The following is a 25,267-nucleotide window of genomic DNA, read 5'->3' on the forward strand; positions in this document are numbered from 1 at the left end:
ACCCGACATCTCTTTTGCTATTAATCTTTTGGCAAGATACAATAATGCACTAACACACAAACACTGGACTGGCGACATCTTCCATTACCTTAAGGGTGCAATGGATCTGGACTTGCTTTATCCATACGGATCCTTGAGTGATGTTACACCCCCTTATCTTGAGTCGATTCTTGCCTTGTTAGTTATGTTGACACAAGATACTTATATGATCTACACAAGGCGTATTTTCGAACGAGTTATGTCTTTACTGTTAGAGGCACCGTAATCTCTTGGAGGTCAACTAAATAGACCTTAGTTGCCACTTCGTCTAACCATGCTGAGATTCTTTCCTTACATGAAACAACTTGGGAATGCTTTGGTTGAGAGTATTTGTAGGCCATATTCGAAGCTCCTGCGATCTTTACCCCGTCGTTGATGTCCCTACGATGATCTATGAAGATAACGTAGCATGCATTAAACAACTTAAGAAGGGTTACATCAAGGGAGACAACATCAAGCACATTATGCTGAAGTTCTTCTTCTCACATCAACAGAAAGAGCATAAGAAGATTGAAGTCATGCAAATCTGTTCATAAGATAATCTGGCAATGCAACGCTTCATAAGCTTGTTCAAGGAATTGGTATGCGTAAACTTTCTGAGTTGTAACATACTTAGCTCTCTTTGGAATTATGTCAAACTCAGGGGGAGTATCTTGAAGTATATTTGCTTGATCTTAATGTACTTTTTTTTCCCTACGATTAGGAGCATTTTTCCAACTGGGTTTTTGCTACCTAACGAGGTTTTGACGAGGCACACACTTTGGGTTGATCATATCCCTGATGATGTCTAGTAGATGTTTCGTTTGACTTTGCATTTTCTCACTTATTTTCCTTAGACTATGGGTTTTGTTCCTACTTGGGTTTTACCATAGCCATAGAGTTTTTTGTGAGACTCCATAGAGTTTTTTGTGAGACTTAGTTCCATATGCAAGTTCCTACTTTACTTTGAGACTAGCATGTTCCCAGAATCAGTGTCGACGAGTCGACTTCCTTAACTCTACATGATGCCTAATCTACTTGAGTATTTACACACTCAAGGTGGAATGTTATAAACTTTGTATTTAAGCGTGATTGTGTAAATCCTAGATTAGATTTAATTCTAGTTATTCTTCCTTATTAGAACTTGTATTCCTTAGAGGAGAAGGATTATTCCTCCCCTATTACTATAAATAAAGGCATTGCGTAGGGGAATAACACATCCTTTACACAACCCTACAAACATATCTCTCTCTGTGTCGCCCATCTCTCTCCTATCAGATTAAAATAAGTCACAACACCCAAGAGAATTAGAGTTAATTATGATTTAAAATGTGCTCATTTCTATTGGTGACATATCATTTTGTAAATTTTGTCTACAAATTTAGTTTACCTATCATTACTCCTATATATATACAGAGGAGTAATGTTAGGGAGACTAAACTTGTAAACAAAATTTACAAAATTTTTTCATTTTTGTAATTTAAATTTAAATTACTCTATATCAAAGCTTTAACCCCAAAACAATATGATCGGAAAAAGGAAAGGATTATAATTTTTTTTTCTTCATTTTTTTGTAATTCAAATTTAAATTACTCTATATCAAAGCTCTAACCCCAAAACAATATGACCAGAAAAAGGAAAGAATTATAATATTTTTTTTCATTTTTTTGGAATTAAATCATATTTGTCAATTATTTTATATACAAAGCAGGGAAGTGGATTAAGCCTCATAATAGGTTAGCAAGTGATTCAAATTCGTCTTTGATGAGAATAGAATCTAAGACTTCTCACTTACAACTGAAGAATACCACTTGTCCATAGTACTAAGTGACAATTAAATTATATGTAATTACGTGAACTACATTGCCGGAATATCTTCTGTGAAAGAAACAAACATATGGAAATTTCCAAAAACATATTGCTTTCTACTGGCACTATGTTGGAAAAGTCGAAATTGAATTCTTAATTTATTTGTCACTAAAACTATTGAAATATTTATTCACTATTTGGGTAAGTCCAATATATTTATGTGTGAGGTTTAGGTTAGTTTATTCATATATTTGGTTGGGGTAAGCTGCTGCTGTTTTTATCTTTTAGGTCAACAAACATCGATACTTGGTTTTCATTTAATTATTTATCTTTAATACTAATTTAAATAATTTCAAAAGTATTTTTTTATGTCTATATGCTTTTTAGCTTGAAACATTTCTTCAAAATTGTAACGACATAATAGTAAGACAAAATCAATAATACATACGTCTCTTAGGATCTAGCAAACAAATTGGAACCGAACTTATGGACCTTTTTCTTTATCTGCTTCTCACATGTTGGGTCATATAAGGAGGGAGATAAAATACTAGTAACCACGATAGGTAAGTTCAGATAGATGATTTTAATGGGCGACAATATAGTTTTGTTACCATATGGTTTCAATTCTTTTCGTAAGTACGTTTTATTTACCCTTCATGTAAATGCCACCCTTCTATTTGTAAGCAATTTCATGGATTTTCAGTTTTTGATATCGATCGTGAGGCTGATCTTCTGTGTGGTCACATCGACTCTTATCCTTTCGTCCACTCCATGCATAAATAAACAAATGTTTTTGGCTCTTATCTCTCTTTTTTTTAGAATCACAGGAGACATGGAATGCATGTGGTCCTATATATCCCTCCATGTACTATAACTCACAAACGAACAAATTAATAGGCCTTCTATCGAGTATTAAACAAAAGAAAAGGAACAAATTGGCCACAAGTAAAGGACATTTCCAAGCTTCCCTTGATCTATAACTTGAAAACGACATTTTCTTACCCCAAAAAAATGACATTCTTGAAACTTTCTAAAGCTTATAACGATGGGTGCAACCTCCACAGTATTCATGTTTGCATATGTTTTCTTTATTAGGGTCGGCTGTTTGAGAAGTTGCGAGTATTACAACAGCACCTCATCATTATAGAAGGCGACTAATCAGCATTTACAGTCTCGTAATAATGTGATCATAATGCAAAGCGACTAGTGATATTTATTGCTGCTTATAAGTAAAATGTCTTAAATTCAACGTACTTTGAATATCTAATTACTAATGATGACTAATATAATGTGGCTTATTAATTAGAGTATAAATTATAATATCGCCGTTCTATAAACCAATAAATACATCACGACCTTGGGTACTATATTAAGAAATTTTGAGAGATGGATATATACCTGCAAAACTTCATTGAATTAGTGTCACATGGAGATTTGGTGGTTGGTAGTTCTCACGTTCATGATTCTAATTAGAGTGTCGATAATTAAAGTTAGTTTTGGAAAATGATGTAAACTAATTCTGAAAACAATCAAATACTTTATGCAGTGATAATCAAACTTCTTGTTGTTGCGTGGTAATTTTTGGATATGTGGATTATTTTAAGAACTCCATAAATCTCATAAAGTGCCCACATTACTTAATTTAGCAGTTTGAGATCCCATAGAAATCTTAACCCGAATTGTATTTTGGTTGTACTTTTTGTCTTTTGCTTTTATTTTAATTTACACTGGCAATCTTGTCAAACATATACACATTATAATCCCAAAACCTTAAATTTAATTATAACTTGTATTACACGAGCATGTTTTAAAGGCACCAAAATGCAAATGTCTAATGTTAGTTTGGTGCTTCCATGCAAGTTTGCAATCCAATCTAAGAATTAAGATGGACAAAATAATTTTGGAAAAACTTAGGGGTTGCATGGTTTGAACTATGGGTGGAAAATGAATTGATTTGGTTCAAGGTATTCATAATTTAATTGATGATATATTATTTCAGGATGATCATAACTTGTAAAATTGAGTGCATGACACTCTTTTTTTACTTTGACCGAGTTGAAATTTCAAACAAAAATTTTACCGAAGCCCGCATAAATGCACCAAATCCGTAACTTATTCATTCTTCTCGTAAATGAATATCACACGTTTTTCCCAAAAGAAGAACTTAGAAGTCAAGCAACTGTATTTGAATTGTCTGTAATTTGTAGTAAGAGCGTGTGGTGAGTAGTACAACAATGCAACATGTTGCTTCGAAAGGAAATCGAGAAACTTTTAGTTTGTGTTTTGTTTTTAATTTCTTCGAGCAAAAGAAACATCCACTGTCATCATCCTCCTTTGGCTCCTCCAAATATTCTTAAACCAGTGGATTGTCAGTCTATTTATATAAAAAGTCCTCCAAATTCCCCATTTCTTTTTTATAAATTAGATTTAAATTTAAATATACTTATAAAACAGGAAGTGGGATAGCCACGAAACATAGAATAGCAAAAGAGAGAAATAGAGAGGATGAGCACCACATCCTCCTCTGTTTTTTTCATTACATATATTCCAATCCCACTCCTTAGATCTTAGCTTTCATCTTTTTTCTCATCTGGGTCCTCCTCAAATGGTAAAATTTCTAAGCTTTTTATTTTATTTTTTTTCTTTTGGTTGATCTTGCTATTTGAATTGTTGGGTCTCTCTGATTTTCTGATCCACAATTCTGCTCAATTTTTTTATTTGATGGGTTTTTTTGTTTGTTTAGGACATCCGCTTTGTTGTTCTGATTGGTTCATGAAGATCGGAGGTTACAAGATTGGATTTGACGTTTCCTAATTGTTGTTTCAGTCAGAGCACTATCTGGGTTCTGTCTGAATTTTGGACAAGGTAATGTCTTGTGCTTATCCACATTTTGATCTCTTTGTTTCTATTTTTCGATTGAATATCGGAGTCTTTTCGGATTTATTAATGTAATCCCGATGAAAAGTTTGCCTTTAACTATTGAATTATGAAGTTTCTTTGGCAGAATTTCAATTCAGATTGAATTACATATATTCCTAAGTGTTTTTTCAGTTGAATTGAATTGGGTTGTTGGATTTGCGATGTTTTGTTGCAGAAAAAAGATGGAGCCAGATCATGGGAAGCTCTTCATTGGTGGGATTTCCTGGGACACAGATGAGGAACGGCTCAAGGAATATTTCAGGAAGTATGGAGAGGTGGTGGAGGCTGTGATCATGAGGGATCGTGTAACCGGTCGTGCTCGTGGTTTTGGGTTTGTTGTCTTTGCGGATCCTGCTGTTGCAGAAAGAGTAGTTATGGATAAGCACATGATCGATTGCCGCACAGTGAGTAACGCATCTAATCGATCTTTATGTCAATTCTGCTATAGATTTTTAGTTGCAGTGCTGCAATATATCCTATAGACTTGTATTTTTAGAAGGGATCATATTCTCATAGACTTAGTTTACACTTAGGGTTAACAAAACAAAAAACCTTTTAGTTTGCGTTTCTGTATTCTCGCCAGATTGAATCAATCAATTCAAATTGCATTTAGTTATTTTGAGTCTGCAACACGCAAATTTAGGATGGCACCAATAGTTTTGTAAAGTTTGTTGTTTCCAATTTTAGGTGGAAGCAAAGAAGGCTGTTCCTAAGGAGGATCAGCACATTTTAAACAGAACTGGGGTTGTCAATGGTTCCCCCAGTCCTGGACGTACAAAAAAGATTTTTGTTGGAGGTTTAGCGTCCACAGTCACCGAGAGTGACTTTAAGAAGTACTTTGATCAATTTGGCACAGTCACTGATGTTGTAGTGATGTATGATCACAACACACAAAGGCCAAGAGGCTTCGGATTTATTACGTATGACTCGGAGGAGGCTGTTGACAGAGTTCTGCATAAAACATTTCATGAACTCAATGGTAAGATGGTTGAGGTCAAGAGGGCAGTCCCTAAAGGGCTATCCCCAGGGCCCAGCCGGAGCCCTATGATAGGACACAACTATAGTCCAGGTAGGACCAATAGTTTCCTCAACAGCTATGCTCAAAGTTATAATATGAGCCCGATTGGAGGTTTTGGCATTAGTATGGACACCAGGTTCAGTCCAATCTCTAGTGGTCGTAGCGGGTTGTCTCCATTTGGCCCTTCTGGATATGGATTAGGTATGAATCTGGAGCCAGGGTTGAGACCAACGTATGGTGGTAATTCCAACTTTGGCAGTAGTCTAGGATATGCACGAATGTTGAGCCCCTTTTATAGTGGCAATTCAAACAGGTATAATACCCCTATTGGATATAATGTGGGTAATGGGAGAAGCAGTCCTGTATTAAACACAACTATTCGGAATGTCTGGGGAAACAACGGCATCAACAATAACTCGAACCCTGCCAGTACCGGGGCTTACTTGACCTCTTCAAATGGAGGTTTTGAAGTTGCGATTGGAAATAATGGCTCAAATTGGGGCGCTAATTCTTTTACAACTGAAAGTAGAGGCATTGCTTCAGGCTATAATAGTGCTAATGGTTATGGAAGTGGAAGTAGCAGCTTTGGATTGGGAGGGGGAGGATATGGAAGAAACGGTGACACTTGTGTAGCCCCAACATCATCATTTCCTGGATCAACTGTTGGTTATGAGGGGTCTTATAGGGACTTGTACCAGAACGGTTCAGTTTATGGCGACTCAACTTGGCGCTCTAGCAGTCCTGATCTAGATGGTTCTAGCACATTTGGTTATGGGCTGGGCGATTTACCTGCAGACGTCACAGCCAAAAGTTCTGGTGGCTATATTGGAGGTTACAATGTTACCAGTAGACAACCAAATAGAGGTAACTATCTCCTTAAAACTGAATTAAGAGAACGGATTAATTCCAAATGAACAACTCTTTTCTGGAATATGAAAGATTTGACTGCATACCATGGCTCAGTTATTTTTATTCTTGATTTGAAGATATATCTTTCTCAATTGCGAATAATTCATATGAAAGTTATGCATGTTTAAACACAACATAGAAAAACTACCACCTCCTTTTCTACAATCATACTAATAACATTGATTCCACGACATACTTTATGTTCACATTCATGTATGTAAGAGATAACATTCCAGCAGCCCAACCTAAATTGTTGAAAGTTGACGTGGATGGTGTTAATCGACTTTTCATTAACTAGAAGTCATGCACGTTGAAGTTAACTAAATTATATGTAACAGATATAAAGAATTTCGAATGCTTCTCTTTTTACTTGTCAAATTAGTTATATGCTGACAGAGTGACAGTTAAATGTTATTTCATCGAATTCACTTTATTTTTTTCTGCTCTTTTTTGCTGGATAAATATGTACTTCAGGAATTGCTGCTTAGGTGATTTGTTTGGTATGAAGAGGTGAAGCGAAACCAGTCAAGCATTGAAGGATTGTGAATATTATACGTCTCCCTTATTAAGATTTTCAGCTTGTAAGGAAACTGATCATATAGTTCTAACGAGGTTTCTTGATTTGGAAGTATACATATTCAGAGAGAAAGCAGTTACATGGAAATTTGTGTCAAGGTTTGGGATTTGCTTTTTTTCCTCGAAAATTTAGGTTCCTTTCTTAAAATTCGATTGAGGTGTAGCATCAGATCGCGGGATATACACTCAGGAAGACGGTTTCAATTAATGCACCTTCCATCTCCAGTGGGACGAGCCAGCGTTAGTCTGTCGAAAGAGATAGAGCAATTGATTTTTTAACTTTCGTGTTTTTTTCTTCCCCTTTCATTTCGTTTCTGTAAGCCTGGCAAAGTTGCTGGTGGTTATATTTTTTCTGGGATTTGGTTTTTCTCTCAGATTGTATGTGAGGTTTCTGATTTACTCGTGTGAAACAATAGGACTCCCAACTGGGGAAACCCCAATCAATAAGTTTAACATTTAGATTCATTGTTTTTAAGTTCAATTGTTTTCTTTTCTTTCTTCCCGTGCTATTTTCTGCTTCTTCTATATTAGTACATTTGCACTCATGCGGCATTGAAACGAGTTCATTGTCACGTGGCATTTTGGTTCAACAATGCATTCTCATGTGTGAGTTTTCCTTCACATGATAACGCATTATTGAGCTGTGATGCTATGTTGACGGTTAATTCATTTCATGAAAATTGCTCTCGCCCTGATGATCATAATTCAAACTAAACGGTAGAGTCCCAATGATTGGAAATCCCATGTGGAGATTTTTATTTGTCCCCCCACACTCAACCATCATTTTCTTGTGCTTTATAGGATTCCCTTGTTCTTTTCAATGGGAAAAGAAGGAAAAGGAGCATTGCTCAGTGCTCACAGCTCAAAATGTCAATAAAGTGTACTACTCCATTTGTTTTTACCCTCAAAACCTGTCTTTTTCCTCTGTTCTATGCTTGAAGCGGCCAGTGATCAGCCTAGACTTTTCACACTAAAGTGTATAGACTGATGACTGGGGTTAGCCTAGTGGTGAAGTCGGTAAGATAATGTGTGACTAAGTTAGGTTCAGAGTTCGAAATCATCTAATGTAACAAAAAATAATTGTATAAACTGTTTTGATCAACATATCAGTGGAGCGTAGTGCATCGATCTTGCGGTGTATACAATCACATGTTATGTGGTTTACAAGGCTCGTGTTACGTTTAGTGTCTAGGATCAAATTATATGGATTAGTCATGAAAGAAATGTATCCCTTTCAAATCCCACAAAATGGTAGGACTGGAAGGGACATAATGTGGTGCCTAGTTTCCTTCATGACTAAATCACCTTCTAACTTCAACTTGGACAAAATTTAGAAGTTAGTTTGCATTTCTACGGACCTAATAAGTTATCCAATCAAGTCCAATCATATACACCATACTTGACCTCCGTAGATGGAAAAGAAGCATACCGCTACGGTGGCATCCCGTGCCAATGAAATAAAGTGAGTGCAAAACAAGGAGAGAAATGTTCATATTGTTCCTTTTGCAACAATGTGGCTTAAAGGCTGCATACCTTAAGATGGAAGTTGAGAATATATGAACCATAAAAAGCCAAAAGCTGGACTTTTACACCGAAAGAATACGCGGTTTGCCAATTAATTAACTACAAATTCTTATTATTTTACCGACCAATTTATCAAAAGTGTCACTGATATGATCTTGATCCTGATATTATCATCACAATTTCACAAAACAAATCTTTGGACCTTTTGTTTCGTTTAGCAATGGAAACGAGCCAGAACAATCTCAAGGATCTCCAATGGCTTCTGGATGCCATCAAATCCGAAAGCCTCAGCCTCCACAACATCTCCTTCTACCTCTCTCAACCCTCTTCCTTCGGCTTCCAGGAAACCGAAAACTCCGTCAACATCAACGTTTCGAACGACAGCCTCTCTTTCTTCTCCCACTTCCTCACAGCTTTAGCAACATCCAAAACCAACCAACTTCTGATGAACTTGGAGTTTCACCAGGTTCAGTGGGACGTGCAGCAGCTTCGCCATCTTTCGGCGTTGCTTGAGAGTAGTTCGAGCATCAGGCAAGTTGGGTTTCGGAGAAACAGATTTGACAAACAATGCTTGGCAGAGTTGTGTGAGATCGTGAAGAGGAATAGAGTGATCAAAGAGATTATGTTTTCGGAATCAGGTATCGGGTTTGCTGGAGCCGGGTTTCTTGCTTCTGCGCTTAAGGTCAATGAGAGCTTGGAGGAGTTGCAGATATGGGAAGACTCTATTGGGTCGAAAGGCGCAGAGGAGCTCTCGAAGATGATTGAAGTGAACTCAACACTGAAGGTGTTGACAATATTTGACTCGAATTCGATCACTGCAACTCCACTTATTTCTGCAGTTTTAGCAAGGAATAGGTCTATGGAAGTCCATGTTTGGAGTGGAGAAAACGGAGAGAGAAGCTCGAAGGTGGTTGAGTTTCTACCCGAAAACAGCACGCTTAGGATTTACAGGCTCGACCTTTCGGGCGCTTGCAGGGTTGCCTGTGCTCTCGGGTGGAACTCAACGGTTAAGTCCCTCGACCTTACTGGAGTGCGGTTGAAATCAAGGTGGGCTAAGGAGTTTCGGTGGGTTTTGGAACAGAACCAGACCCTCAAAGAGGTAAACTTGTCTAAAACTTGGCTGAAAGATAAGGGGGTTGTGTATGTAGCAGCTGGACTCTTCAAGAACCAGAGCTTGGAGTGCTTGTGTTTAGATGGGAACGCGTTTGGAGGTATCGGAGTTGAGCATTTACTCTGCCCTTTGAGCAGGTTCTCTGCCTTGCAATATCAAGCAAACATTACTTTAAAATCGGTAACACTTGGAGGTGGAAGAACCAAGATTGGAAGGGAGGGGCTTGCAGCAATTTTACAGATGCTGACAACTAATGAAAGTTTGACGCGGTTAGGTATATACGATGATGAGAGTTTAAGGCCCGATGATTTTGTTAAACTCTTCAAAAGCTTGGAGAAGAATGCCAGCTTGAGACACTTATCGTTACAGGGCTGCAAAGGCGTTCAAGGAGAGCAGGTTCTGCAGGCAATCATGGAGACATTGCAGGTAAATCCTTGGCTTGAAAATATTGATCTTGCAAGAACGCCGCTGCAGAATTCAGGAAAGACGGATGGGGTCTATCAAAGACTCGGGCAGAATGGGAAGCCTGAACCGGAAATGGATTTGCTTAAAGACATGCCACTTACAGTACCAAAAAGTTGTAGAGTGTTCTTCTGCGGGCAAGAATATGCAGGTAATTGTGAAAGTTAAAAAGTTTATCAACTATTTTATAAAGTTGTATTCGCTCAAGTGTATTTTATCTCATAAAAAAATTCGGGTTTCGATTTCAGGTAAGACTACATTGTGCAATTCCATATTGCAGAGTGTCTCCTCTTCAAAGGTTCCGTATGTGGACCAAGTACGATCTTTAGTGAACCCGGTTGAGCAAGCTGTTCGAACAGTTGGAATGAAGATTAAGACTTTCAAAGATGATGACAGCACAAGGATTTCAATATGGAATCTTGCTGGTCAGCATGAATTCTATTCTCTCCATGATCTCATGTTCCCGGGGCATGGCAGTGCGTCATTCTTTGTCATCGTATCCAGTTTATTCAGGAAAACGAACAACAGAGAACCGAAAAACTCGATGGAGATAGAAGAGGACCTCCAGTACTGGCTCAGGTTCATAGTCTCAAACTCTAGAAGAGCAGTGCAGCAATGCATGCTACCAAATGTCACGGTTGTACTCACGCACTATGACAAAATCAATCAACCGTCACAAAACTTACAGGTTGCAGTGAACTCGATTCAAAAATTGCGAGACAAGTTCCAGGGATTTGTTGACTTCTATCCAACAGTGTTCACAATTGATGCAAGATCATCGGCATCAGTGAGTAAGCTCACTCATCACCTTCTAAAGACAAGCAAGACAGTTCTCCAAAGAGTCCCAAGAATCTATCAGCTCTGCAATGATCTGACACAAATATTATCAGATTGGAGATCAGAGAACTACAACAAGCCAGCGATGCAGTGGAAGGAGTTCAACGAGCTATGCCAAGTTAAGGTTCCATCATTAAGAGTCCGATCAAGACATGATAACAAAGAGAAGGTGGAAATGAGGAGGCGGGTTGTTGCTACTTGCCTTCACCACATAGGAGAGGTAATTTATTTTGATGAGCTCGGGTTTCTGATCTTAGATTGTGAGTGGTTCTGCGGCGAGGTGCTTGGCCAACTAATAAGACTAGATTTAAGAAGTCGAAGCTCAAATGAGAACAATGGATTCATCAGCAAGAAAGATTTGGAGAAGATTCTAAGAGGAAGCTTGCAGAGTCCAATTCCTGGAGTGGGTACGAAGGTATTTGAGAACTTGGACGCAACTGATCTTGTGAGAATGATGCTTAAACTGGAACTATGTTACGAACAAGACCCTTCAGATCGTAATTCTTTGCTGTTGATCCCCTCCATTCTTGAAGAAGGAAGAGGAAAGCCACAACGATGGCAGTTAAGCAGACCGGAGTCCCTTTATGCCGGGAGGCATCTTGAATGCGATGATTCCAGCCACATGTTCCTCACACCTGGCTTCTTTCCTCGATTACAGGCAAGAATTTCCCTAATCCTTGTTTTAACTTGCTCTTCGATTCTTGTTTAGTTTTGTCTTCAAACTATTTTGGATTTATGAGTCACGTTACTCAATAAAAACCAGTACCAGTTAATGTACCTTGTGACTAGCGATTCCACGGTTACAATGTGCTGAACATTCATCAAGTTACCCTTGGTTGTATCTGTTCTTATCAAACTTTGTATGCTTGTGAACCCAGGTGCATCTGCATAACAGAATCATGGCCTTGAAGAACCAACATGGAGCGACTTACAGCCTTGAGAAGTACCTGATCTCGATAACTATCAATGGAATCTATATCAGAGTAGAACTGGGAGGACAGCTGGGTTACTACATCGATATCCTCGCATGCTCCACCAAGAACCTGACAGAAACCCTGAGGGTTATCCAGCAGCTTATAATTCCAGCAATTCATAGCCTCTGTAACGGTATCACCTTGACTGAAAATGTCATACGGCCAGAATGCGTGCAAAATCTCACTCCTCCAAGATACAGGAAGACGCAATTTGTGCCGTTGCAACAATTAAAACAGGCATTACTTTCTGTTCCTGCAGACAGCATGTATGATTACCAGCATACCTGGGATCCAATCTCGGACTCCGGAAGACAAATTCTAGGACCTGGTTTTGATCTGGCCCGAGACCTCCTATCAGATGATGACTTCCGTGAAGTGCTCCATCGGAGATATCATGACCTATACAACCTTGCTCAGGAACTGCAAATCCCACCTGAGAGCGACCCGGAGAACACATTATCCACAAGTGACGAGCCTGACAAAGTTGATCCAACCTTCGGTGGAATTGCCAAGGGGGTTGAAGCGGTTTTGCAGAGGCTGAAGATCATTGAGCAAGAAATCAGAGACTTGAAGCAAGAGATCCAAGGGCTGAGATATTACGAGCACAGACTCCTTGCGGAGCTTCATCGCAAAGTGAATTACCTTGTGACATACAATGTCCAAATTGAAGAGAGGAAAGTGCCGAATATGTTCTACTTTGTTAGAACAGAAAACTACTCGAGGAGATTGATCACCAACATGGTTCCCGGCATGAATGCTATTCGACTGCACATGTTATGTGAATTTCGACGAGAAATGCATGTTGTTGAAGATCAAATGGGGTGCGAACTGATGCAGGTTGACAACAGGACCGTGAAGTCTTTGGCACCGTACACCACAAAGTTCATGAAACTGCTTACATTTGCTCTCAAGATAGGAGCACATCTAGCCGCTGGCATGGGAGAAATGATACCAGATTTGAGCAGGGAAGTCGCTCACCTGGCTGATTCTTCCCTCCTTTATGGAGCCGCAGGGGCAGTTGCTGCTGGCGCAGTGGGAGCTGCAGCAATTGGGCAGGGAAGGAACAGAAGTAAGGCTGCAGAAAGCTCAAGAGACATCCAGCAAGATCAGAGAACAGCACAACAGTGGGTTCTGGATTTCCTGAGGGACCGGAAATGCTCAACTGGAAAGGATATTGCCGAGAAGTTTGGTTTGTGGAGAGTGCGGTACAGAGACGATGGTCAGATTGCATGGATCTGCAGGAGGCATATTAACCTCAGAGCACATGAAATAATTGAAGTGCCACTTTGAAATTATGCATCTAAATTTCCTTTGATGTTGTAATGCATATTTTTCGATATTATGCATCTAAATTTCCCTTTATTTGCAGCATTTGCTTCTGCTGCTAAGTTTATATGCCAGAATTTCGATATAAGCTCACAGTTAAAAACGCTCGAAGCACCATCGTGAAGGATACGAAATTCAGGACGGGAACCAACTATTATTGCACCTGATATTGACGATTGATAACCGCGAGGGATTTTTTCTATACTTTGATTTTTGAAATATGTCTCACTAACATTAGCAGTTGTCAGAGAGATTACACTAATTACGTAATTGAATTCTACTTTACCTTCGCTATCATAATTAGAGCCTATGATTTCACCTAAATTTCAAAGGGCACAAAAACTTCAACTTGTAAAGGAGATGACTGATTTAATGGAAGATTAACCAAATTGTATTCTTTTGGCCACCTTTCAAAATTTTGAGCTTAATCACACAGCATAACTCATGTTTATAAACATGATTAACACGTAGTTAGACGGAATTCGATATCACAATAATTAAGGTAAAATTAAAAGTAGATACAAAGAGGAAAGATGTAACAGAAGTTACTAATACAAGGTTGGTGATAGAACAAAAGCTTGTAACCAGTACGTCAAGATTCTCGTGTCATCTAAAGCAGCTCAACATACAAAGGGAAACAACACAATACATAGAGCATTATTATACATCAGTACGAGGAATCTAAAATCTAGAGTCACCTGTTTTTTTTCCCTCCGAACAAGTGAAACGAAAGATCAGAAGAACGCCCTACTACCGTAAAACACACGGGAACCACTGCTCTTTGGTGTCTCTATTTTCTGAACAGTGCTCGAGTTTCCTGAACTGGTTGGTGATTCAAGGTCCAACGGAAGCTTCATTTTCGCCAAAGATTCAGTGAATTGCTGCATGCTTTTCATGTACATGTCTACAAAATCCTGCTGCACCGCCGTATGCTCTGGAACGGTGACTGTGACAGTAGGCTTCTCAAATGTATCACTCGGCACCGCATCAGATGAATTAATCTCACCATCTTTATCCACTTTCTTCTCTTCCGAAGCTGAAACTTGTTCGTGATTTGGAGATTTCAAAGCTGATGGAGCATCATATGACTCTGAGCTTGTATGACCCGACGCAGATGATTCACCATTAGTTGACAGGCTGCTTGGGGGAGAATCAAGCTTCCAAACATGAGCGGACTCAATAGTAGCAGTCGACAAGCTTTCTACAGCATGAACACCCACTTTGGAACTAGGCTGAGTTTCAGTGTCAGCCGTGACAAACTCAGAGCTTTGAGACTCAAACTCAGAACATGGGATCTTAATGTACTCTGAAACCATCCTCTGGTCTTCATTGTCAATGTTCGGATCTGGGAACTCTAACCTATCTAATTCACATGACTCAGCTATCTCCGAGTCCTGCACAATAGGATTTGAGGCCAGGGACATTACTTCTGGCAGATCTCCAGTGTATGAGAGGGACAACTGGACAAACCCTGATGGGGAATGAAACAGATCATTTGAAGAAAGAGAGAACTCTTTCTCTAACTTCCCATTCTTAACGAGGACCTCTGACAAAGGCACCAAAGAAAACCCCAGCAACTGATCTTCAAGATAATTCTTGACCCTGCTCAGCATCCAAATCTCGCATTTGAGGGAGGAATCAACAGTCCGAACATTGAGCTGGACATTGTCATTGAAGACTGGATTTCTACCACCACCGTTAATGGTCTTGGTGGAGACTGGTTTTTCAGGATCACTCGTCAGGCATAGCTTAGCATAGACATCTTGCTTGTGGTATATGCAGATGTTCTGGATGTCCCTAGCCTGATGAACATAAACCTCGAGAACACCAATGAAGTTCTCTGAGTTACTATCTATATTGGCATCAGTTCCATTGGATACAGGCCCATTGGTACAAATGAACTGCTTCTCAGGCTCGGCAACAGAGCTTTTGAATGGAGACACAACAGATTGAGGAGAATCCATGCTAATAAACACCTAGGAAGTTAACCTGGCAAAGCACAACAAAGATCTTTCTGAGAAAACTCGAGTCGCTCCAAAATTAAAGGTCTAAAATTGGAAAGTACCACCCAGTTAATTCCAAAGACTCAGCTCAGATATTTATCATTTAACTAAACTGAACAATTTTATACTAAAAACATATAAAGCCAATTCGAAATAGAACACCTTACGGAATACATTAGAACTTCGTACAGTTCAAGTTAATCCAAGGCGTCATTACAGCATAAATTAGAAACTCATAATGTTTTAGTCAAAATTCAAGGCGTCAGTTGAATACAAATTGTAACGTTCTATGATGCTTAAAACGAGACCCCCAAATATAACTAAATCCTAGCATGTCCAGCAACAAACACCAATTCTCAAAAACATAGAATTTAGAAGCCAAACATTCATCGAAGGAACTTTCATAAGGACCGCTCAATCCCTAAACCTCCCCAAACCAAAATAAGCAACACAAGAAACTGAGAGTACACAAACCTGTAACTTCAGCAAAATATAAAATTAAACAAATATTTCTTGTAATTCGAAGATCAAAACACACACGAACAAGCTCAAAACCCAGAAACCCTTACCTTGAAATCCGTCACTTAAGCCAAAAACAGGCAAAACCCAGAAGCCAAAACCCCCCAAAAAAGCACTTTTCCGGTAAGCTCCTCCAAAACCCACAACCCAAAACATAAAAAAAAGCAAGCCCAATAATGCAAGATATAAAACTAAACAAAAATTTCTTGTAATTCGAAGAACAAAAACCACTTGAACAAAGCTCAAAATCCAGAAAATCTTACCTTGAAATCCTTCACATAAACCAAAACAAGCCAGAAACCCCAGAAAAGCACTTTTCCAGTAAGCTCCTCCAAACTTAATAAGAAGCAAACCCTTTCACACTAATGCAAAGATATTTGCACAGTCCAATAAAGCTACCTACTTTTCTACACAGATAGATTATATTCTACCAACGAATCCAAGGAGCAAAACAGGGAAAGGTAAGCACAGCAACCAAGATCGTGCCAAAGAATTCCAAAAACAAAATTCGACCTTTGAATCCTCAAAAAAGTCACATAAAACGAACCAAAAAAATGACAGAGAGTTCCCAAAAGAGCAACAATAAAATAAAGAAAAATCTGAGATGGGTTTGCTCTTTTTTCCCATCACCTTTGGCTCTTTAGCTCCAAAGTCAAAGCGATTTGCTTGAAAATTTGAAATCTGTGGCCCCAATTGAAGATCCGTCCAAGACCCAAATACAATCAGTTCATCAATCGAGATTATACTGTTGCTGCTGCTGCTATAGAACCAAACTTTCTGAAGGACAAAGAAGGAATATTGGTAAGGATAATAATCTAGAGAAATTCGGGTGTGGGTTGAAGCTTGTTGGAAAGCTTATGAAGTTTTGTACTCCATGAGCATATATAACAACATAAATACAATCTTCTCATTTGAAAGTTCGCATTTTACCTTTTCGGCTCTTATTTTCCTTTTGTAATGATAAATTAGAAAATAGATTATTGTACAGTATATTAGTATGAGAAATGAAACCAACAAAGTAGTATGAGAAAATCCAACTAATGAGAGATTTTTCTATGTTCTCAGAACATAAGTCGGTCTAACATGTGTCATAATTTCCTTTTAGTCCCATTTTGTAATGTTAAACAAAAAAGTAAATAATTTTGAAATGTTATAGTATAAAAAATAAAACCAACAATATAGAACGAGAAAATCCAACTAAGGAGAAATTTTTCATATATTGAGAACATAAGTGGATATAACGTGTGTAATAACATAAGTGAACAAATGATATATTTTTTTAGTTTCACTTTATATATATTGTTAATACGTTATGTGCTACTCTGTGTTTTGTGAAGGTAGGTAGTATTTCAAATATAATATCCCTTTGAGTATTATTTTCCTTTTAAGGTATTTTTGCCATTGGGCACTAGAGAGATTTTAATGTTGTTTTTTTTTATCCAGAGGGATGGGGTATGCAGAAACACCGTCCCACGCGTTGGGGAAAGGCAGACCAATCAGAGAAGATATGAGTGCGCGCTTGTTGGTGTTCCTGCTTCATTGCCGACGCTTTCCACTTCCGTTTTGTTTTGCCCCTCCACTCTCTTCCAAGCTGAAAATGATACGTAACCATCAGTCTATGAATCTTTTTGTTAAAAAATTCTCCTGTGGTATTGAGGAGCTGTGTTGCATCAGATCCCGAAGATGCAAGTATTTTCCTTTTGACGACGGAAGGTCTTTTTCAAATATTTTATATTTATTTATATATGAAATCGAGATAGTTATTTTTTAGAAAATTAAAATAATAGTAAAAATACTTATGCTTTAGTTTTCTGAAAGTGAGAGCAAAGCTAAAACTGATTATTAAGAAAAAATTTAGTTTGAAATTTACGTAATTAATCTTTTTCTTGTGGTTAACTCGAGAAAATAGAGATTTATCTCTTAAAAAATCTCATTCAATTAGATGGAGAAATTTATAGTGTTCCGCAGAATAAGAAATTTCGTACTTTTTAAATGTTAGATTTTAATTTCTTCACATTCTCTTACCAAGGCTACTCAAAACAACCTAAACCCCAAATACACTACTAAAACAATCTGAGTCAAGCCACTTTGTACTGCGGTCTACTAGTATTTTTTTTCACTTATAAGTGAGAGGTCTTAGGTTTGATTATCGTCAAAGACGAAGTTGAACCACATTATTGCTAGCCCGTTATAAGGCTACACCCACATCTTCCTCTTAGTATTGATAATATTGTTTGTTAAAAAAAAAAAAAAAAAAAAAAAAAAAAAAGGGAAAGCCAAATTGAATCAACAACGCCATCAACTCAATCACACGATTTAAGAAACAATCGTATAGTAGTGGGTGGATCTTGAGGTCGGTCACCAATGATCCAACTTTATAAGCAAGGTGAAAAAACTCAGAGAAAATTATAAAGATTCAGTAGGGGTTTTGGGAAAATGATTGGATTGAAAAAATGACATTACAAAAATAATGGTGGTTTTGTTGTAAAAGTTGTGGGGATGAATGACCATATGATTTAGCTAAAAGTGAGGAAGACTTGAGAATAGTAGTGTAATTGTTGTTGTATGATGTTTTTCAAAAAGGCAATCATTTCCTTTTTTTGGGTTCTTCACGGATGTGGCTCTATATAAAGAGCACTCTGTGTGTGATCACAACACACATCAAATAAAAGAAGTGAAAGCAATAATATCAATATCCCTCCCTTCCTCTCTTTACCTGCAATCATTTTGTGTTATAGTTACGAAACTAAACAGTGTGATACATTGCACACGCTTCGCTCATGTCCCTAGTAAAGGTTATCTCTCAAACTTTTGCATATCTATAACACATTATCTCGTTCAAAAAAAAATATCACATGTTATCAACACGACTTTCTAACCCTAACTAGTTCTCATTTCCCTTCACTTTTGAAAAATTCTTCCTCCAAGGATCTTATTGTTCTTCTTCCTCCTCTGCTTCACCTGCTTGATGTACCTTGCCAAGATTTGCTAGCACCATGCCGTCTCATAATTCTCAATATAACAATTACATATATTTTTGATTTCTTGTTTGGTGTAGCTCTTGATGACTAACCCAATGTTTATTTATTTTAATTTTACTACGATCAAAGATGGTGCGGTACAATCACCCATCTTGAACTGCAGATTTAATTTTATTGCAATTTTAGGTGGTGTGGTATAATCGCCCACCCTGCCCTACATATTTAAATTTTCCTGCTGCTTGAGTGGTGCGGTATAATCGCTCATCATACGCTATATTGTTTCAATGAGAGTGGTTCGGTACAATTGTCTTCCTCATTAATTATGTAAATATCGAGCCTGAAGTTTCGAGTGCTTATCATTTTGGTCTGAAGATCAAAATGAAAAATTTGTAAGAACCAAAAGTTCTAACACTACATTCCTCCATAATACATATTATTGCAAGTTTTTACACATTTCATGAGGATCCAATGGTAATTCTCCAAATGGCTCATTATGAATGGACACACATGAGGATCCAAGATTTCAAGTCGATTGTTGAGTACAACTCTGCAATGTTCATAATTAGATCCCAGATGAAGCTTTGTGGGGAGACCATCACTAAGGAAGATATGCTGGAAAAGACTTTCAACACCTTTCATGCCTCCAACGTGGTCATGCAGCAGCAGTATAGAGAGCGAGGCTTTACTGAGTACAGTCAGCTGATATCGGTGCTCCTTGTGGCTGAACAAAACAATGAGCTCTTGATGAAAAATCATCAGTCCCGACCCACTGGATCGGCGTCATTCCCAGAAGTGAATGTTGTTTCCCTTGAAGTGAACACTACATCCTCTCGTGGCAATAATTACAAACAAGGATGTGGCCATAGGCGAGGCCGGTAGAACGAGAAAGGCAAGAATAATGGTGTCGAGTTTTACAACCAGGGTCCAAGGCATAATTCAGGCCCGAGCTTCAAAAATGTAAACCATCACAAGGTAAAGCTCGTATGAATAACACTCCTAGAAATCTTAAAGGAGACTGACATAGATGTGGTGGCAATGGGCACTGGATGTATACTTGTCGTACCCCAAAGAAGGGTGTCAAAACCAATTTCATTGACCTAGCTAAACCAATGAATATAAATGATCCGGTGTTCAATTTATCAGGGCAATTGAACACAACCCACCTGGATGTCTCAGACTTCATTGTGGAAAGAGGGAATGAAATGTATCGGTCCAATTGAATCATTTTTGTTTGATGTACTCTTATTATCTGAACTTGTAGTTTAAAGCTCACATTTCAACTTTCTTTTGTTATGAATAAATTGTTTTTAACTATGATTCCCTTACTTAGAGAGTATGGATAAAAACTATGGTTATTCTCAAAACAAGAGCAATGGCAGAGATATTTGTCTTGCAGACAACGCAACCACGCATACAATACTTTGAGATCAAAAAAAAATTTCAAGCTTGATGTTTACGAAATAAAGGTAACAACAATATCAGGCCAATCAAATGTAATTGAAGGCTCAGGAAAAGCCCAGATCATACTAAATGGAACAATATTGTCCATACAAAATACATTGTATCTACTCGATCTACTCGAAATTTGTTGAGTTTTAAAGACATACATTTAAATGGATACCATATTGAAACAAAAAGTGCAGAAGATGTGGAGTATCTATGCATTACTTCTAATGGTACCCAGAAGCGTACACTGGAGAAATTGTGTGGTTTATTGAGTGGATTGTATTATACATACATAAAGACAATTGAAGTACATATTGTCATGAACTAGAAGTTCATTGATACAAACATTTACATGATTTGGCATGACCGTCTGGGTCATCCAGGATCCACCATGATACGTAGAATCATTAACAACTCTAATGGACATCCATTATTAAGCAGACATGTTGCTATATCAAATGTAACCCTTGCAAGGCTTGTTCTCAAGGGAAGTTGGTAATTAAACCATCACAATTAAAGATTGATGTTGAATCCCCATCATTTTTTTTCAAAGAATTCAAGGGGATATTTGTGGGCCTATTCAACCACCTTGTGGACCATTTCGATATTTTATAGTTTTGGTTTATGCATCTACCTGATGGTTACATGTTTTCCTCTTGTCTACTCGAAATGTAGCTTTTGCGAGATTTCTTGCTCAGATAATTAAGTTGCGAGCACTAAGCATTGATGTTTACCCAACTTGATAATGCTGGTGAATTTACGTCTCAAACCTTTAATGATTATTGCATGACACTAAGCATTGATGTTGAACACCATATCTCTCATGTTCATACTTAAAATGGTTTAGCAGAAGCATTTATCAAGTTGTTTCAATTAATAGCTCGCACACTGCTCATGAAAACAAAATTACCAGTGTCTGCATAGGGACTTGCCATCTTACATGATGCATCATTGGTTTGATTGAGACCTATAGCCAACCACCAATACTCCTTAGTACAACTCATGTTTGGGCATCAGCCAAACATTTCACATTTATGAGTTTTTGGTTGTGCTGTTTATGTGCCTGTTACACTGCCACAACACACTAAAATGAGATATCAGCGCAGATTGGGAATTTATGTGGGTTTTGATTCAACATCTATCATTAGATATTTGGAACCCTTAACTTTGACAGGTGATATTTTTACAACTCGTTTGCGGATTGTGACTTTGATGAGACAGTCTTCCCATCATTAGTGGGAGAAAATAGCGTTCCAGAATAACGACAAGAACTGACATGGGTTGCACCCACCTTATCTCATTTTGATCCATGAAGCACTTAATGTGAAAATGAAGTGAAAATGATCGTTCATCTTCAAAGTATTGCTAATCAAATGCCAAATGCATTTAATGATGCTACAAAAGTGACAAAATCACATATACCAGCTGCAAATGCGCCTGCAAGAATTGATGTCCTTGTTAGACAAAATAAAGTGGCAGCAAATGATTCATTCGGTGCACGCTTGAAGCGTGGTAGACCCCCAGGTTCAAAAGATTCAGCCCCTCAAAAGAGAAAGATGAGGGCACAACTGAATCCAAATAAATCCATTCAGGAAAAGAAAATGAATGATGAATCAACAATTCATGATTCTATACTTCTAGAAAAAAAAAATGTCCTTGATTAGACACATGTCCCTGAAAAGACAGAAGTACATGAAAGCAAAGAAACCTCCATAAATTATGCATGTACTAACGAATTGTGAGATCAAAATGAAATAATAATCGACGTCATGTTCGTATTCGCAGTAGCCACTGAAATCATATTAAGCAATGATATTGAGTCCCGCTCTATTGATGAATGCAAACAGAGACAAGATTGGCCTAAGTGGAAATATACAATCCAGACAGAATTAAATTCCTTGAAAAGGCGAAGTGCTTTTGGACCGGTAGTCCAAACCTTACCAAGTGTAAACCCCATCGGTTACAAATAGGTATTCACAAGAAAGAAAAATGAGAAAAACGAGATGGCAAGATATAAAGCACAACTCGTTGAACAAGGTTTTTCACAAAGACCTAGAATTGATTATGAGGAGACATATTCTCATGTAATAGACACAATTACATTCCGTTACTTATAAATTTGGTGGTTTCAGAAAAATTTGACATACGACTTATGGATGGCATCACCGCCTATCTATATGGAGAATTAGACACTGACATTTATATGAAGGTCCCAGAAGGACTTAAATTACCTGAAACGACTAACAAACCTCGAGGTATGCTCTCAATCAAATTAAGGAGATCATTATATGGGCTGAATCAATCTAGAAAAATATGGTATAATCGTTTCAGTGAGTATTTGATCAAAGAAGGATATACCAACAATGTCATTTACCCTTGTGTGTTCATTAAGAAATCGAATTTTGGATTTGCTATAGTAGCAATATATGTTGATGATATGAACTTAGTTAGAACCCCTGAAGAGCTCAATAAAACTGCTAAATATTTGAAATGAAATACCTTGGGAAAACAAAATATTGTCTCGGCTTACAAATTGAGTATTATGCTAATGGAATTTTGGTTCATCAATCAGCTTACATTGAAAAAATCCAGAAGTGATTTGGCATGGACAAGGCTTATCCACTCAGCACGCCAATGGTCGTTCGTTCTCCTAACATTAAGAAAGATCTATTTCGTCAAAATGAAGATGATGAAATGGTCCTTGGTCCAGAAGTACCATATTTAAGTGCAATAGGTGCTTTATTGTATTTAGCATAATGTACTAAACCAAATATAGCTTTTTCAGCCAACTTGTTAGTAAGATATAGCTCTGCTCCAACAATTTGTCATTGGAAGGGAATCAAAGATGTTTTACGATACCTTCGTGGGACAACAGAAATGGGTCTTTTCTACTCAAAGAAAGTCCACAAACGACCATAACCTTGTTGGATATGCAGATGATGGTTTTCTCTTCGATCCACATAAAACCTGCTCACAAATTGGATATGTGTTCACTAATAGAGATATGGCGATCTTATGGCGCTCAACAAAGGAAACGTTAATTGCTACATCTTCCAATCACTCGAAAATACCTGCTATACATAAAGCCAGTCGTGAATGTTCTTGGTTAATATCAATGATCCACCACATCCAGAATTCATGTAATCTACATTCAAAGACAGACACTCCAACAGGCATTCATGAAGATAATGTTGTCTGTGTTACCCAAATGAAGGAAGGATTCATCATGGGCAATAAGGCTAAACACATATCTCCAAAGTTTTTCAGTGCACATGAGCTTCAGAAGGCTAAAGTTATTGAAGTCAGACAAATCCGTTCCAATGAAAATTTGGCAAACCTATTCACCAAATCTCTACCAAAGTGCATGGTATCGGATTATGTCGGCTTATCAATCAGTTAAATTTGAAGAATGCGGAATCAAGGGGAGCATCCATGATACATGCCTGTTGTACTCTTTTTCCTTTAACTAGGATTTTTCCCACTGGTTTTTTCCTATCAAGGTTTTAACAAGGCAACATAATCATACTTAACACTATATCAACAATCCAAGCAAAGTTGCACTCTTTTTCCTTTGTTATGGTTTTTTCCCACTGCACTTTTTCCAAGCAAGGTTTTAACGAGGCAGCTAATATTGATATGTGGACATCCAAGCGGGAGTGTTGTAAAAGTTGTGAGAATGAATGCCCACATACTTTAGCTAAAGTGAGGAAGACTTGAGAATAGTAGTGTAATTGTTGTTGTATGATGTTTTTCAAAAATGCAATCATTTCCTTTTTTTGGTTCTTCACAAATGTTGCTCTATGTAAAAAGCACTCCGTGTGTGATCACAACACATAACAAAGAAAAGAAGTGAAAGTAATAATATCAATATCCGTCCCTTCCTCTCTTTACCTACAATCATTTTGTGTTATAGTTACAAAACTAAACAATGTGATACATTGCACCTGCTTCGCACCTATACCTAGCAAAGGTTATCTCTCTAACTTTTGCCTATTTATAATAGGACTCAAATTTAAGAACAGTATAGACAAAGACTAAGTCTTCACAAAAGGGAGTTTTATCACTACAATATACTAAAAAGAAAATAGAAACGGCAAAGGAGAGGAAGGAAAATCATAAGTGCTTATCCTTTCTCCTCCCACTGTATTATTAGTCAATCATCGTGTTACAAAAGACTTATTTGTAAAACCATATCGCTTCTAGGAAAAGAACACTAATTTTAGTTTTTTGTGTGTCTACGAGAAATTTATGAGTTTTCAATATTGAATCATTAAGGTACGTAGCATATATATATATGATCAATTATTAAGTAGCTCTAAGAGCATCTCCACCTGTTAGTGGAAGGCAAAGGTAATTGAAGGGCACGAGCAATGAAATTGTCTTTACTATTCACTCCAAATAATAACTGTCTTTGTGCATAAAAGGCTTAATAACTAAAAGATCTAAACCCCCCCCCTGGCGGCGGCAGGGGGGTGGTTTTGAAAGGACAAGGACAAGGAAGAAAAATATGCTACCGACCTAACAAATGGCTCCATCTGCAGGCAAATTATTATTATTATTTTTTTTATTTTTTTTTGTAAAAATTTGCAGGCGAATTATTGTTAAGTAAAGAAATATGGGTTTGTTTTTAAGCAAGGAGATTGATTAGGATTAATTGACAAGAGAATTAAATAAAATATGTAGATGGATTAGGCTTGTATTTACATAATGGTTGTACTAAAGGAAAGGAAAACGGAACAGTCCCACCTTATAATGCAAATTGGTTTTTCTCCAGAGAAAATAAAGGAGAAACATTTTTGTGCTCTTTTTGTTTTTTGAACAAAACAACGACATCC

The 25,267-nt window shown here is 37.6% G+C and overlaps 4 protein-coding genes across 6 annotated transcripts; 3 read left to right on the forward strand and 1 right to left on the reverse strand.

The window, feature by feature from the left end:
- Positions 1-4,012: 4,012 nt before the first annotated feature.
- On the forward strand, positions 4,013-7,730 carry LOC137715320 (heterogeneous nuclear ribonucleoprotein 1-like). The gene is made up of 5 exons (XM_068454603.1): positions 4,013-4,435; positions 4,571-4,692; positions 4,922-5,150; positions 5,434-6,628; positions 7,148-7,730. The coding sequence occupies exons 3-5, from the start codon at positions 4,929-4,931 to the stop codon at positions 7,159-7,161; spliced, it is 1,431 nt and encodes a 476-aa protein (XP_068310704.1). The 5' UTR covers positions 4,013-4,435; positions 4,571-4,692; positions 4,922-4,928; the 3' UTR covers positions 7,162-7,730.
- A 1,105-nt stretch (positions 7,731-8,835) lies between these two features.
- LOC137714996 (protein TORNADO 1-like) lies at positions 8,836-13,550 on the forward strand. Its single transcript, XM_068454191.1, has 3 exons — positions 8,836-10,497; positions 10,595-11,841; positions 12,062-13,550. Exons 1-3 carry the CDS (start codon positions 8,994-8,996, stop codon positions 13,445-13,447), a joined length of 4,137 nt encoding a protein of 1,378 aa, XP_068310292.1. The 5' UTR covers positions 8,836-8,993; the 3' UTR covers positions 13,448-13,550.
- Positions 13,551-14,011: 461 nt separating this feature from the next.
- LOC137714998 (uncharacterized) lies at positions 14,012-16,964 on the reverse strand. 3 transcript variants are annotated; one of them, XM_068454192.1, is made up of 2 exons: positions 16,636-16,964; positions 14,012-15,472 (listed from the first exon to the last, which is right to left on the reverse strand). In XM_068454192.1, the coding sequence occupies exon 2, from the start codon at positions 15,445-15,447 to the stop codon at positions 14,218-14,220; it is 1,230 nt and encodes a 409-aa protein (XP_068310293.1). In that variant the 5' UTR covers positions 15,448-15,472; positions 16,636-16,964; the 3' UTR covers positions 14,012-14,217. The 3 variants fall into 3 exon arrangements, with proteins under 3 accessions (XP_068310293.1, XP_068310294.1, XP_068310295.1); XM_068454193.1 differs by lacking the exon at positions 16,636-16,964 and adding an exon at positions 16,269-16,600; XM_068454194.1 differs by lacking the exon at positions 16,636-16,964 and adding an exon at positions 16,056-16,261.
- A 2,490-nt stretch (positions 16,965-19,454) lies between these two features.
- LOC137714477 (uncharacterized) lies at positions 19,455-19,865 on the forward strand. The gene has a single exon (XM_068453683.1). It carries the CDS (start codon positions 19,455-19,457, stop codon positions 19,863-19,865), a length of 411 nt encoding a protein of 136 aa, XP_068309784.1.
- The last annotated feature ends 5,402 nt before the right edge of the window (positions 19,866-25,267 follow it).

The sequence above is a fragment of the Pyrus communis genome, chromosome 14, assembly GCF_963583255.1.
Source record: "Pyrus communis chromosome 14, drPyrComm1.1, whole genome shotgun sequence".
Lineage (NCBI taxonomy): Eukaryota > Viridiplantae > Streptophyta > Magnoliopsida > Rosales > Rosaceae > Pyrus > Pyrus communis.

Coding starts and splice junctions, on each gene's coding strand:
- LOC137715320 (XM_068454603.1), top strand. CDS start 4,929: ATGGAGCCAGATCATGGGAAGCTCTTCATTGGTGGGATTTCCTGGGAC. Junction 5,151..5,433: donor ACATGATCGATTGCCGCACA/GTGAGTAACGCA, acceptor TTCCAATTTTAG/GTGGAAGCAAAGAAGGCTGT.
- LOC137714996 (XM_068454191.1), top strand. CDS start 8,994: ATGGAAACGAGCCAGAACAATCTCAAGGATCTCCAATGGCTTCTGGAT. Junction 10,498..10,594: donor CTGCGGGCAAGAATATGCAG/GTAATTGTGAAA, acceptor TTTCGATTTCAG/GTAAGACTACATTGTGCAAT. Junction 11,842..12,061: donor GCTTCTTTCCTCGATTACAG/GCAAGAATTTCC, acceptor TTGTGAACCCAG/GTGCATCTGCATAACAGAAT.
- LOC137714998 (XM_068454192.1), bottom strand. CDS start 15,447: ATGGATTCTCCTCAATCTGTTGTGTCTCCATTCAAAAGCTCTGTTGCC.
- LOC137714477 (XM_068453683.1), top strand. CDS start 19,455: ATGGTAATTCTCCAAATGGCTCATTATGAATGGACACACATGAGGATC.